Below are 15,000 nucleotides of genomic sequence, written 5' to 3'. Positions count from 1 at the left end.
ATTCACTCTAACGTACGAGAGTCAATTTCCATTACCAGATTCACTCTAACATACGAGAGTCAATTCCCATTACCAGATTCACTCTAACATACGAGGGTCAATTCCCATTACCAGATTCACTCTAACATACGAGAGTCAATTCCCAACATTGGATTGACTCTAACATACGAGAGTCAATTCCCATTACCAGATTCACTCTAACATACGAGAGTCAATTTCCATTACCAGATTCACTCTAACATACGAGAGTCAATTCCCATTACCAGATTCACTTTAACATACGAGAGTCAATTCCCATTACCAGATTCACTCTAACATACGAGAGTCAATTCCCATTATCAGATTCACTCTAACATACGAGAGTCAATTCCCATTACCAGATTCACTTTAACATACGAGAGTCAATTCCCATTACCAGATTCACTCTAACATACGAGAGTCAATTCCCATTATCAGATTCACTCTAACATACAAGAGTCAATTCCCATTACCAGATTCACTCTAACATACGAGAGTCAATTCCCATTACCAGATTCACTCTAACATACGAGAGTCAATTCCCATTACCAGATTCACTCTAACATACGAGAGTCAATTCCCGACATTGGATTCACTTTAACATACGAGAGTCAATTTCCATTACCAGATTCACTCTAACATACGAGAGTCAATTCCCATTACCAGATACACTCTAACATACGAGAGTTAATTCCCATTACCAGATTCACTCTAACATACGAGAGTCAATTCCCATTACCAGATTCACTCTAACATACGAGAGTTAATTCCCATTACCAGATTCACTCTAACATACGAGAGTCAATTCCCATTATCAGATTCACTCTAACATACGAGAGTCAATTCCCATTACCAGATTCACTCTAACATACGAGAGTCAATTCCCATTACCAGATTCACTCTAACATACGAGAGTCAATTCCCATTACCAGATTCACTCTAACATACGAGAGTCAATTCCCGACATTGGATTCACTTTAACATACGAGAGTCAATTTCCATTACCAGATTCACTCTAACATACGAGAGTCAATTCCCATTACCAGATACACTCTAACATACGAGAGTTAATTCCCATTACCAGATTCACTCTAACATACGAGAGTCAATTCCCATTACCATATTCACTCTAACATACGAGAGTTAATTCCCATTACCAGATTCACTCTAACATACGAGAGTCAATTCCCATTATCAGATTCACTCTAACATACGAGAGTCAATTCCCATTACCAGATTCACTCTAACATACGAGAGTCAATTCCCATTACCAGATTCACTCTAACATACGAGAGTCAATTCCCATTACCAGATTCACTCTAACATACGAGAGTCAATTCCCGACATTGGATTCACTTTAACATACGAGAGTCAATTTCCATTACCAGATTCACTCTAACATACGAGAGTCAATTCCCATTACCAGATACACTCTAACATACGAGAGTTAATTCCCATTACCAGATTCACTCTAACATACGAGAGTCAATTCCCATTACCAGATTCACTCTAACATACGAGGTTAATTCCTATTACCAGATTCACTCTAACATACGAGAGTCAATTCCCATTACCAGATTCACTCTAACATACGAGAGTCAATTCCCATTACCAGATTCACTCTAACATACGAGAGTCAATTCCCGACATTGGATTCACTCTAACATACGAGAGTCAATTCCCGACATTGGATTCACTCTAACATACGAGAGTCAATTTCCAACATGGGATTCACTCCAACATACGAGATTCAATTCCCAACATCGGATTCAGTCTAACGAACAAGAGCCAATTCCCAGTACCGGATTCCCTCTAACGTACAAGTTTCAATTCCCAGTATCAGTCCACTGTAACATATGAGTACATGGTTGTGGTTTGTCATAATATTTGCGACACAATAACTAGCGACAACCTTTTTGTCATAGCATCAATTATTTCCTTATATTTCCCCCTCTATCTCCGTGTATGTAACAAACGAAAAGTTATAAAAAGAGGAGAGAACAATTTTAGCCCAATTTGTTATTATGAATCGTCCAATCATTTTCATTTTTGTTTATCTCTCTTCAATGTACGAATTGAAAAGAGTATAACAAAGAAGTGAACTATTGAGTGAATGCACTGTCGACCAAATTAAGTCCCTTGATTGGTGAACAAAGACTATTTACAAAGACCTTTCCACAAGGGACTAATGTTTCAGTGTTCTGGCTTGTTGTTTTAATGAATTGTTTGATTTTGTCAGCGGTTTTATTAATAACTGACAAAAAACTATTCCCCTACCCCCCATCCCCCATTCCCCCTCCCACAAAAAAGGTGTTTACATGTATTCTGTCCTTTTAATAGTACTCAATGTGGTGGACCCAACAAAGAGACCAATTCTGTGATAAACGCGTTCACCCATATAGATAGTATGCAGATGACGTCACTCAGGCCTTTGTTATTGTTTTTGCCATCCGCGTTTGTGAGTTGTTCTCACTAAATTGTATTAACAAGACTATAAAAGTACATGGTTACACAGAGTTTGTGTGTTGGTCCGTTATACTTCCGGATGGCAATGTTGTGAACTCCTTGGCCAAGCGCATTCTATCTATACAGATTTAACATAATTTACTCTTTGTCTCTTGTCAAAATATCAAACGAGAAGCAACTGGCTAGGGAGTAGCGTGGCTCAGCGGTATGGTCTTTGCTTCGTACCCGAAAAGTACTGAGCTCAACAAACCCCTTTCTCGAGGTGTGTGACCTTGAAAGAGCAAGTCACCTCGCCCTAGTTCACTTTGCGGCACTGCACTGCGGCTGATGACTTCGTTATTAAAGTCTCCACTAGGAATTAACCCCCCCCCACACACACACACACACATATACACACTCACATAATCCAAGTTGGAATGAATTCAGGGAATTTTAAGATATTATATCACGCCAAATGGAATTTTTAGGACACATTATCCGCCACCCTGGTTTGGAAGTACTCGCCTTGACTGGAAAGATGAATGGAAAAAGAATAAGAGGAAGACAAAGAATAACTTATTTGAAAGGGATAAGAACTTGGACAGATGAAGCTGAGAAAGGTGGCGCTGCTTTAATAGAATTGGCAAGAGATAGATCAGCTTGACGGAAGATGACCTCCGACGTCTGCTTCAGATATGGAACTACATGATGATGATGATATCATTTATTTATTTAATTGTAGTTTGTTTTCAATGTCATCTTATTCTCTTCCTCATCATTACATGAAAGCACATTTGAAACTAATATAAATTTAGAAAGATACACACACACACACACACACACACACACATATATATATATATATTCGTGCAAAATTAATATACATGGATCATGTAGAGTGCACGACAATTAAGGAGAGCGAATTATATTTATTATCTCACCTAATAACAAAAAAAAGAGGTTGTCGCCAACAAATTTGTTTCTGCCGTCAATGGCTTCTTCGGGGTGAGATTATAAATGTATTGTATAAATGTTAATAAAGTCATTGAAAGGTGAGATAATATATATATATATATATATATATATATATATATATATATATATATATATATATATTGTTGTGTGTGTGTGTGTGTGCGTGTGTGTGCATAAATTATAAAAAACAAAAACCATGAAATAATAGTTCTCAAGGTTGTGATGAAATGAGCTGTTTATAAAATATCTTAAGTATAATTATGATCAACTTCTACTTATTGTTTCGAGCAATCGCTCTCATCACACACAGAGACGCACACACACACACACTCTCTCTCTCACACACACACACACACACACATATATATATATATATATATATATATATATATATACTTGTTTCTTCTCAATTTGGGAATCATTGTAAGCTCACAGCTAAGACAACTGCCAATACGTATGACTTGCACCCGATAACACAGTATAACATCAATAATTAAGAACATACAAAATATGTGTAAAGGCATTAAATACACATCTTATCAAAGAAAAATTGATAAAAAAAAACAATCTCTCATGTGGCTGGCAAGAAACAATGGCATGGCAAAACTTATGTAACATGACATTGTAGAAATTCTGTATTGTGCATCATGCGACTATACAAAAGTCATAATATTTTATCATGGATTATGAATGAAAGATAATGGTAATAGGCAAGATACAGCCATGGCTCAAACGTAAAAAGAAAGTCATTAAGAAAAACGATCAAATTGACGTGTTTTAAAAATAGTCTGAAAACCCAAATATATTTTTTCACTCCTCGTTAATAGTAACGCGTATTAATATCAATTTAGAATAATAATTTGTGACGTCAGATTATCAAGCGTTAAAAGTTCACTAACATTCTTAAAAAAGAAGTACATGTCATATAAACTTTTTAAAAAATATAATCTATTAAAAAATGACGAAATCTAAAGACCATTAACACATCACCTAAAATCAGGAGAGAGGAGAGAGAAATATTTTGCACGTCTTATCAAGTTTCTCACTCCAGGACTGGATTTGAAGGGATGTATTCATGTGTTGCCATGAGCGCGTTTGGTCTTTTGGTACCAACACTCACTTTCGGATTGTACTCGTAAATATACTTCTAAAATCGATGATAAAATAAGCCCATAAGCGCGTTAGGCTATCAGACCTCCATATATACATTTGTTCAAATGGGTTACGGTCAGTCTCATTTACACATTATATATATATATATATATATATATATATATATATATATATATATATATCACCTCTTGTCTGTTTTGGCCTACAACATTATTACTCCCTTGGGGTCATCAGCTGGTGTTAGTTTAGTGTGGCGTGTTGGAGGGGGGGGGGTGTTACATAGTAAAAAATAAAACCAACACGCCACACTAAACATACAGAGGGAACTCTTCAACACGTGCTTGCACAGAAGAAATTTCTTACTGTCCAATACACGTTACACAACCCAATGAAGCATCCATATCCCACCCCATCATAACACAACACCCAGCACATAGGCACACATGCGCATGCACACATAGACACACGCACATATACATACACAACAAACCTACATCGGAAAACAACATTAATTAGCGCCAACTGAACACAACAGCATTCCTCCCGGACACTACTATACAGAATACCTCCCTGAAGATTCCATGAAAATACCAACTGATGGATGAAACAACATTGTAGGAATAAACAAATAAGCAAATGAGGTGAGGATAATATTATATATATATATATATATATATATATATATATATATATATATATATATATTAGTATAATGACCGGTTGCCTTTCAAAATACATTTCTTATACATTAATACTTGCAGTGTATATTATATGTGCATGCAATGAAGCACTTGTCGATTCAATGAAGAAATATAAATATGGTCAGATGTAAGTACGTGATGAAATAATGAAACAATAATTTGTGACCCTCCGTCTCAAAACGGTATTATGTCGGGAGGATTCAGACCCCAAAAAGTAAATTTAGAGATAAAATTATGAGAAATTGGAGCTTAGAAGTTTTTGCAATGCAAGAAATAGTCTTTATACTCCACGATAACGTACAGAAATTAAACCCAAGTTGGATATTTGTGGCTATGAATTCAATTTCCCTTACCGAGTGATCCCGACATAATACCGCTTTGATACGGTGGGTCACATTTATTCTGTAAACATATATCACAGCGCCAATATGGCAACACTCGGTTTCTCTTGTAACAGAGATGTATAATGGCTCTTTAACAAATGGCAAGTATTTTGCATTATGCACACAGTAAAAATATAATGTAGTCATCAATGCAATAATAATATTGATAATAATGCTGAAAACTTATAAAGCGCTATATCTCCGAGACACCATACTCTAAGCGCTTAATTTCCTTTTGGATGAATAAAGTACATTATTATTAAATTACAAATTACTTTGGCTGAAACATACTCATTCACACACACAAGCATACAAACACACACACACACACACACACACACACACACACACACACAACACAACACACAACCGAAACCAGACAAACCAACGCAAAATGTTGTCTATTAAAACAATATTAAATCAAGGCCGTCATTACATTCGGTTATCAGACCTGCAACTATGTACACGTAGATAGACGGCCATATTAATCTATTAACACATTTTAAAAACCGTTTTCTGTCACAAACTAAAAAAGTGTGTTTTGGCAGCTGCAACTTTATCAATGTGAATGGTGACAATTAGGAGTTGAGCAACTGGCAATCGCATTTCCTTTACGGTACAAGTCAAAAAGGAAGGAAAAGTGAACGGAGATGTAGAACTGAAAACTAAGTTGAACTAAAAAAGGAAGGAAAAGTGAATAGAGCTATAGAACTGTGAACTTAGTTAAACAAAAAAAGAAGGAAAAGTGAACGGAGCATAGAACTGAGAACTAAGTTAAACAAAAAAGAAGGAAAAGTGAACGGAGCATAGAACTGAGAACTAAGTTAAACAAAAAAGAAGGAAAAGTGAACGGAGCATAGAACTGAGAACTAAGTTAAACAAAAAAAGAAGGAAAAGTGAACGGAGCATAGAACTGAGAACTAAGTTAAACAAAAAAGAAGGAAAAGTGAACGGAGCATAGAACTGAGAACTAAGTTAAACAAAAAAAGAAGGAAAAGTGAACGGAGCATAGAACTGAGAACTAAGTTAAACAAAAAAGAAGGAAAAGTGAACGGAGCATAGAACTGAGAACTAAGTTAAACAAAAAAAAGAAGGAAAAGTGAACGGAGCATAGAACTGAGAACTAAGTTAAACAAAAAAGAAGGAAAAGTGAACGGAGCATAGAACTGAGATCCAAGTTAAACAAAAAAGAAGGAAAAGTGAACGGAGCATAGAACTGAGATCCAAGTTAAACAAAAAAGAAGGAAAAGTGAACGGAGCATAGAACTGAGAACTAAGTTAAACAAAAAAGAAGGAAAAGTGAACGGAGCATAGAACTGAGATCCAAGTTAAACAAAAAAGAAGGAAAAGTGAACGGAGCATAGAACTGAGAACTAAGTTAAACAAAAAAGAAGGAAAAGTGAACGGAGCATAGAACTGAGATCCAAGTTAAACAAAAAAGAAGGAAAAGTGAACGGAGCATAGAACTGAGATCCAAGTTAAACAAAAAAGAAGGAAAAGTGAACGGAGCATAGAACTGAGAACTAAGTTAAACAAAAAAGAAGGAAAAGTGAACGGAGCATAGAACTGAGATCCAAGTTAAACAAAAAGGAAGGAAAAGTGAACGGAGCATAGAACTGAGATCCAAGTTAAACAAAAAGGAAGGAAAAGTGAACGGAGCATAGAACTGAGATCCAAGTTAAACAAAAAGGAAGGAAAAGTGAACGGAGCATAGAACTGAGATCCAAGTTAACAAAAAGGAAGGAAAAGTGAACGGAGCATAGAACTGAGAACTAAGTTAAACAAAAAAGAAGGAAAAGTGAACGGAGCATAGAACTGAGATCCAAGTTAAACAAAAAGGAAGGAAAAGTGAACGGAGCATAGAACTGAGATCCAAGTTAAACAAAAAGGAAGGAAAAGTGAACGGAGCATAGAACTGAGAACTAAGTTAAATAATGGCCAAGGGAAAAGTTCTTGAAAGTTCAATGCTATCAGCAACGTTATAATAATATGATAATATTAACTAGATAAATCATGTACTCTGGAAAAACACATATTTAAAAATTTGGCCAGAAAACTCGTCCTCAAAAATCAGTCGATTTAAGAATTTTGATTTATTTTTTTAGATTTTTATTGAAAGACGTTTGTCCAAATTGAAGAGAAATATTGATGCAACTTTAATGTGGGGCTCTGATTTGAGCGTAGTTAGTTTGATTCGAGTAATTGTTACGTCATTTGAAGGAACGTTTTGTCCATGTTTGTTGAGTTCATATTGAGCAAACCAATCGCTGTTCATAATATTATTTTGAGTAATCGAGAGAATAATTTACCGACGTGAACTATTTGCAGGTCTGATAACCCATTTCCTTATGGGCTTATTGTTGTAATGGAAATCTCAAAAAAAAATTACGCAAAATATTGTTCATTACAACAATGTCAGACCTGTATGTATGCACACGTCAGTATTTAGATAATTATATTATCTAGTGTAGGAACAGAGTTAGAAAAAGAATTACTTATAATAGGAGTCGCTAATTGTTCAAGAGAGCACCGGGGGGGAGGGGGCAAAAACTAATGATGGCGTTGTACAGTGTTAGAGGAAAATAACTAGTCATTTTGGTAGTCGATGCAATTACAAAGGCAAATAGAGGAAACGGAAGAATGGCTACAATTATTTGATACAGTGGAATCCACATAAAGCAAACCCTCTTAAAGTCAACTCCTGTTCAACCCTCTTCTTACCAACCATAGGAAAATCGTCGCATTTGTAACGATCCAACCAGCACTTTTATCATTCTGGTTTCTTTATAAGATCACACAATTTATGTTTTAAAATGTTTTATTTTAGCTATAAAAACGTTCATTTTGCTGATCAATATTATGCATAGAATTCTATTTGTTGCTTTTCTGTTTGAGTAAGAATAAACTATTTTTGTGTTGGGTGAGTGTGAAATTTTGGGGAAAAAATCTGAAAATGGCTGGTGAGGAAAGGGTTAAAGTTCACACCTCTAGTTGGTCCCAAATTTTCTGTTATTTACCCAAGTGTGTTCCATTTGATAAAGGATAAAGACAGTACATCTAGTTGGTCCCAAATATTCTGTTCTTTACCCAAGTGTGTTCCAATTGATAATGGATAAAGACAACACATCTAGTTAGTCCCAAATATTCTGTTCTTTACCCAAGTGTGTTCCATTTGATAAAGGATAAAGACAACACATCTAGTTGGTCCCAAATATTCTGTTCTTTACCCAAGTGTGTTCCAATTGATAAAGGATAAAGACAACACATCTAGTTGGTCCCAAATATTCTGTTCTTTACCCAAGTGTGTTCCAATTGATAAAGGATAAAGACAACACATCTAATTGGTCCCAAATATTCTGTTCTTTACCCAAGTGTGTTCCAATTGATAAAGGATAAAGACAACACATCTAGTTAGTCCCAAATATTATGTTCTTTACCCAAGTGTGTTCCAATTGATAAAGGATAAAGACAACACATCTAATTGGTCCCAAATATTCTGTTCTTTACCCAAGTGTGTTCCAATTGATAAAGGATAAAGACAACACATCTAGTTGGTCCCAAATATTCTGTTCTTTACCCAAGTGTGTTCCAATTGATAATGGATAAAGACAACACATCTAGTTGGTCCCAAATATTCTGTTCTTTACCCAAGTGTGTTCCAATTGATAATGGATAAAGACAACACATCTAGTTGGTCCCAAATATTCGGTTCTTTACCCAAGTGTGTTCCAATTGATAATGGATAAAGACAACACATCTAGTTGGTCCCAAATATTCTGTTCTTTACCCAAGTGTGTTCCAATTGATAATGGATAAAGACAACACATCTAGTTGGTCCCAAATATTCTGTTCTTTACCCAAGTGTGTTCCAATTGATAATGGATAAAGACAACACATCTAGTTGGTCCTAAATATTCTGTTCTTTACCCAAGTGTGTTCCAATTGATAATGGATAAAGACAACACATCTAGTTGGTCCCAAATATTCTGTTCTTTACCCAAGTGTGTTCCAATTGATAATGGATAAAGACAACACATCTAGTTGGTCCCAAATATATATTCTGTTCTTTACCCAAGTGTGTTCCATCGATAATGATAATGGATAAACTTAACCCTGCTTAAAACAACCTTTCTGATCTAACGACATTGACTTTATCGGGATTCCACTGTTTATAGAATAAGTATTAAGAACTAAAATACCCATTAGTCATGACATTACAAGGAAAGATAAGGAAAAAAACCCAGAAACTACTGACAAATAAACCATAATTCAGAAGTCATCATTCAAGCCCGGACCAAGATATTACTAACTAACCTCTCTCACATTCTGATAAAGAATCTCTTCTCAACAACCCGAAACAAATTAATTCCTGTGCTTCCATCATTCGATTCACGCCTCATCATCCCTCCTCAGCCCCACATCCCGAAACGTTTCCAGACCGATCAAGTTTCCATTCAGCAGGCAATCAATCAATCAATCAATCCAGCCATTTGTACGCTAACCACTGCGCTATCCGACAGCTGGCATCGTATCGTTCTGCTGAAAGCGTCCATGGTTTCCAATGTAAACATTGCCTGCGCTGGCTCTCATTTGGCCTGCGGAGCAAAAAGAGTACAGCATCGTTACCAAGACAACTCACAACAATACTTCCTGTCTAACCCTATGATGACGTCATACCTTTAACCATGAGAATGATTTTTAAAATCAATATTTAATCTATTAATTTAAGAAATTAGAGTTTGATATCTCAGAGTTAAAGCACCATATACATTGTCAGCATTATTATCTTTTCATTATTATTATTGGTTATGAGAGAGAGAGAGAGAGAGAGAGAGAGAGAGAGAGAGAGAGAAAGAGAGAGAGAGGTAGAGAGAGAGGGGGGAGAGGGAGAGAGAGAGAGAAAGAGAGAGAGAGGTAGAGAGAGAGGGGGAGAGGGAGAGAGAGAGGGAGAGAGAGAGAGAAAGAGAGAGAAAGAAAGAGAGAAAGAGAGAGAGAGAGAGAGAGAGAGAGAGAGAGAGAGAGAGAGAGAGAGAGAAAAACCCTGGTAATTTCACAGATATTTTTTTCTGCGAACTGACCAGGGCTTCGACGCTTGTAGATAGATAGATAAATAGATAGATAAATAGATAGATAGATAGATAGATAGATAGATAGATAGATAGATAGATAAATAGATAGAAAGACGGATAGATGTATAGATAGATAGATAGATAGATAGAAGGCAGATAGATAGAAGGATAGATAGATATATAAGTAGATGGATAGACAGAAAGACAGATAGATAGATAGATAGATAGATAGATAGATAGATAGATAGATAGATAGACAGAATGATAGATAGATAGACTGATTGATAGATAGACAGATAAATAGATAGATAGATAGATAGATAGATAGATAGATAAATAGATAGATAGATAGATAGATAGATAGATAGATAGATAGATAGATAGACAAGTAGGTATGAATAGTTAGATAAGAAAGACAACATACTACTAATACTAAATATACAGGGTGACCTATATGCATGAGTTATCTTGGTAAACTGCTACACTCCTTTTTACACACATAGTTCATAGAGAAACGCACAAAGTTTACTCAGATGTGCTGCCTTTTTTCGGGAGATCTCCGTTATAATAATGGAATAGATCCATAACAACGTACACTTATTTCTAGGTCTGATTACAGAATGCAACTTGTTTTAGCATTGTTATAAAGGAAATATTTAGCGTTACTGTGAGAGCATATTCATTACTTCAATCAAGAGTCTAAAATAGTTTAAGTTCTCATACCTGCAAATGACCATACGTGGGTTAGAGAATATTTCCACTACAGGAGCCTTAAACAATTTGAGTGATCAGACTTGATAATACTTGGTCCGTGCATACGTAGATCCATAGCCAGTCCTAAGTACAAACATACGTAGATCCATAGCCAGTACTAACTACGTGCATACGTAGATCCATAGCCAGTCCTAAGTCCTTGCATACGTAGATCCATAGCAAGTCTTAACTACGTGCATACGTAGATCCATAACCAGTCTTAAGTCCTTGCATACGTAGATCCATAGCAAGTCTTAACTACGTGCATACGTAGATCCATAGCCAGTCCTAAGTCCCTGCATACGTAGATCCATAGCCAGTCCTAAGTCCCTGCATACGTAGATCCATAGCCAGTCCTAAGTCCCTGCTTACGTAGATCCATAGTCAGTCCTAACTACGTGCATACGTAGATCCATAGCCAGTCCTAACTACGTGCGTACGTAGATCCATAGCCAGTCCTACGTGCATACGTTGATCCATAACCAGTCCTAACTACGTGCATACGTAGATCCATAGCCAGTCCTAACTACGTGCGTACGTAGATCCATAGCCAGTCCTAACTACGTGCATACGTAGATCCATAACCAGTCCTAACTACGTGCTTACGTAGATCCATAACCAGTCCTAACTACGTGCATACGTAGATCCATAGCCAGTCCTAACTACGTGCATACGTAGATCCACAGCTAGTCTAGTTCTTTCATCCCAAAGCAGTGGTCACATAAATGTTTGCTGCATCTCAATAGGAACGATCTATTCAGGATTTCGTTCGACTGGGCCATCGATCACATGGTTTGTTGCGGTCCAACGATTGGACATTAATGTTATCAATAAATTATGTTAACGCTGCTTTGTTTATGGAAGTTGTAAACATACCCATACTTGAGCTTTTATATATATATATATATATATATATATATATATATATATATATATATATATATATATATATATATATAGACAGAGCTGAATAGCTCTTTGACTCAATAAATCATATTGAAAAGGAAAGTCTAGCTTCTTAGACCCTATATATAGTATGCGCTTGGCTAAGAAGCTCATAACATTGCCATCCGGAAGTATAACGGACCAACACACAAAACCGTGTGTATCCATGAACGTTTAAAGTCGGGTTAATACAGTTCAGTGAGCATTACTCATAAACGCGGATGGCAAAAAACAATAACAAAGACCTGAGTGACGTCATCTTCGAACTATCTATATCCAGGAGGAGCATTTTTGGATTGTGCTGAGAGAAATAAATTGTTTATCTCTAAAGCTATTTAAAGTGAATGTTTCTTCTTTTCCCTTGGAAACTACGATTTTTTAAAATTTCAAGTAGGCAGGCAGCTCTGTAATAGGGCAGAAAAGTCGTGACGTCATTCCTTCTACTTTACCGGTTCCAATCTCAATGGAAGTGTGTGTGTAACCAGTCATATATAGGACTAATAATGAACAGGATACCTTTTTGAAATCTAAGGTGACAAAACAATTTTAGTAGCAGGATGTATAAGCAGATTTTTATGATAACCGGACGACGACCACCATATATGCCATGTTGCGTGGCCTTGAGCAAGTCACCTCGCCCTAGCTCCCTTCGCGGCGCTGCAATGCGGCTGAAGCCTGGGTTATTCCAGTCTTCCCTTGGAATAGACCCTAAAGACAAATATACCCTTGGGGATGAATAAAGGGAATTTATTTTTTTAATTTATCTTAAACATTTAATATGTTAGATCTTTTCTCTCCATCCTTTCCCACCCAGCAGTGGTTGGGTAGCTGAATCTGTCAGATATTTTCTGTCCCCCCAGCAGTGGTTGGGTACATGAATCTGTTAGATCTTTTCTGTCCACCCTGCCCATGGGAATTCTGATAGCTCAGTTGGCAGAGCACTCGCCTCACACGCAAAGAGGGACTGCAATGATTCTACCTCCCCCCCCCCCCCCTGTCCACCCTACAGTAATTGAGTAGCTGGTTTTGATAGATCTGGCGAAAAGTACTCTTCGATAGACTAGTGTGCTATCCAAAGGGTAGCAAGCAATTATTACTATTCAGTTCATGCTATTGCCTATGATGGAACTCACCTTTTTTAGAGGTAGAACTAGTGTGGGCTGTGGCCGCCTTGGCTGCTTGTTTGGCCGTGGATGCAGCTGCTCCCATTGTGAACGGTGGTGACTATAATCCTCCTTAGACTCAGGAGTAGATGTAAACTTGATGTTGGCGTGCTTTACATATGGAGAATGAAAGGAGATGGATAATATTCATAATTTTCATTTTTTATCATTGTCATCATCAACATCATTATCATCCTCATCATCACCACCACCATCAATATCATCATCATAATCTTCATCATCACTTTAAGATGAACAATAACACTGACTTATTCTTCATTCAGCGTCATTAATTGATTAATTAATTCATTAATTTATTCATTTATTCATTTATCCATTTATATATTCTTTATCATACGTTAAAATATATTTCTTTAGATAAAATAAAAATAATTGCACTGTGGGAGGGACATAAATGGAAAAGTTTAGTAGTAAAAGTAGTAGTAGTAGTAGTAGTAGTAGTAGTAGTAGTAGTAGTAGTAGTAGTAGTTGTAGTAGTAGTAGTAGTAGTAGTAGTAGTAGTAGTAGTATAGTAGTAGTGTAGTTGTAAATTGTAGTAGTAGTAGTAGTAGTAGTAGTAGTAGTAGTAGTAGTAGTAGTGGTAGTAGTAGTAGTAAGTAGTAGTAGTAGTAGTAGTAGTAGTAGTAGTAGTAGTAGTAGTAGTAGTAGTAGTGTGTAGTAATAGAAGTAGTAGTTGTAGTAGTAGTAGTAGAGTAGTAGTAGTAGTAGTAGTAGAGTAGTAGTAGTTAGTAGTAGTAGTAGTAGTAGTATAGTAGTAGTAGTAGATAGTAGTAGTAGTATAGTAGTAGTAGTAGTAGTAGTAGTAGTAGTAGTAGTAGTAGTAGTAGTAGTAGTAGTAGTAGTAGTAGTAGTAGTAGTAGTAGTAGTAGTAGTAGTAGTAGTAGTGTAGTAGTAGTAGTAGTAGTAGTAGTAGTAGTAGTAGTAGTAGTAGTAGTAGTAGTAGTAGTAGTAGTAGTAGTAGTAGTAGTAGTAGTAGTAGTAGTAGTAGTAGTAGTAGAGTAGTAGTAGTAGTAGTAGTAGTAGTAGTAAGTAGTAGTAGTAGTAAGTTAGTAGTAGTAGTAATGTAGTAGTAGTAGTAGTAGTAGTAAGTAGTAGTAAGTAGTATAGAGTAGTAGTAGTAGTAGTAGTAGTAGTAGTAGTAGTAGTAGGAGGAGGAGGAGGAGGAGGAGGAGCTTTATTCAATGAATTGCTCAGCGCCAGAGACAGCAGACCACATCATCCTACACTGCCCTGTGACGAGATTGGCGGGAGGTTTCGAGGCTGTCCTCAACTGTTGTGACGAATTTAAGGACTGGCTGGAGACTTCCAGGCTGGAGATGTAGCCATACGCTACTACTACTGTATTGCTAAATGTAGAATGCTGCACATTTATAGGCTTAACCCGTTATTCTCCTATTACACGGATGACAATATT

At 36.4% G+C, this 15,000-nt stretch overlaps 1 protein-coding gene across 1 annotated transcript in view; it reads right to left on the bottom strand.

Moving 5' to 3' along the window:
- LOC144958134 (protein gustavus-like) overlaps nt 1-15,000 on the bottom strand; it is a 34,811-nt gene that overhangs the window by 13,700 nt on the left and 6,111 nt on the right. The window contains exon 2 of the mRNA XM_078889869.1: nt 13,536-13,676. Coding sequence (XP_078745995.1) covers nt 13,536-13,611 — 76 coding nt within the window. The 5' untranslated portion in view covers nt 13,612-13,676. The remainder of the gene's footprint in view (nt 1-13,535; nt 13,677-15,000) is intronic.

Source organism: Berghia stephanieae, chromosome 12 (genome assembly GCF_034508935.2).
Source record: "Berghia stephanieae isolate SIO BIC M18660-M18661 chromosome 12, UCSD_Bste_1.3, whole genome shotgun sequence".
Classification (NCBI taxonomy): Eukaryota; Metazoa; Mollusca; class Gastropoda; order Nudibranchia; family Aeolidiidae; genus Berghia; species Berghia stephanieae.
This window is presented reverse-complemented; position numbering and strand designations above follow the sequence as displayed.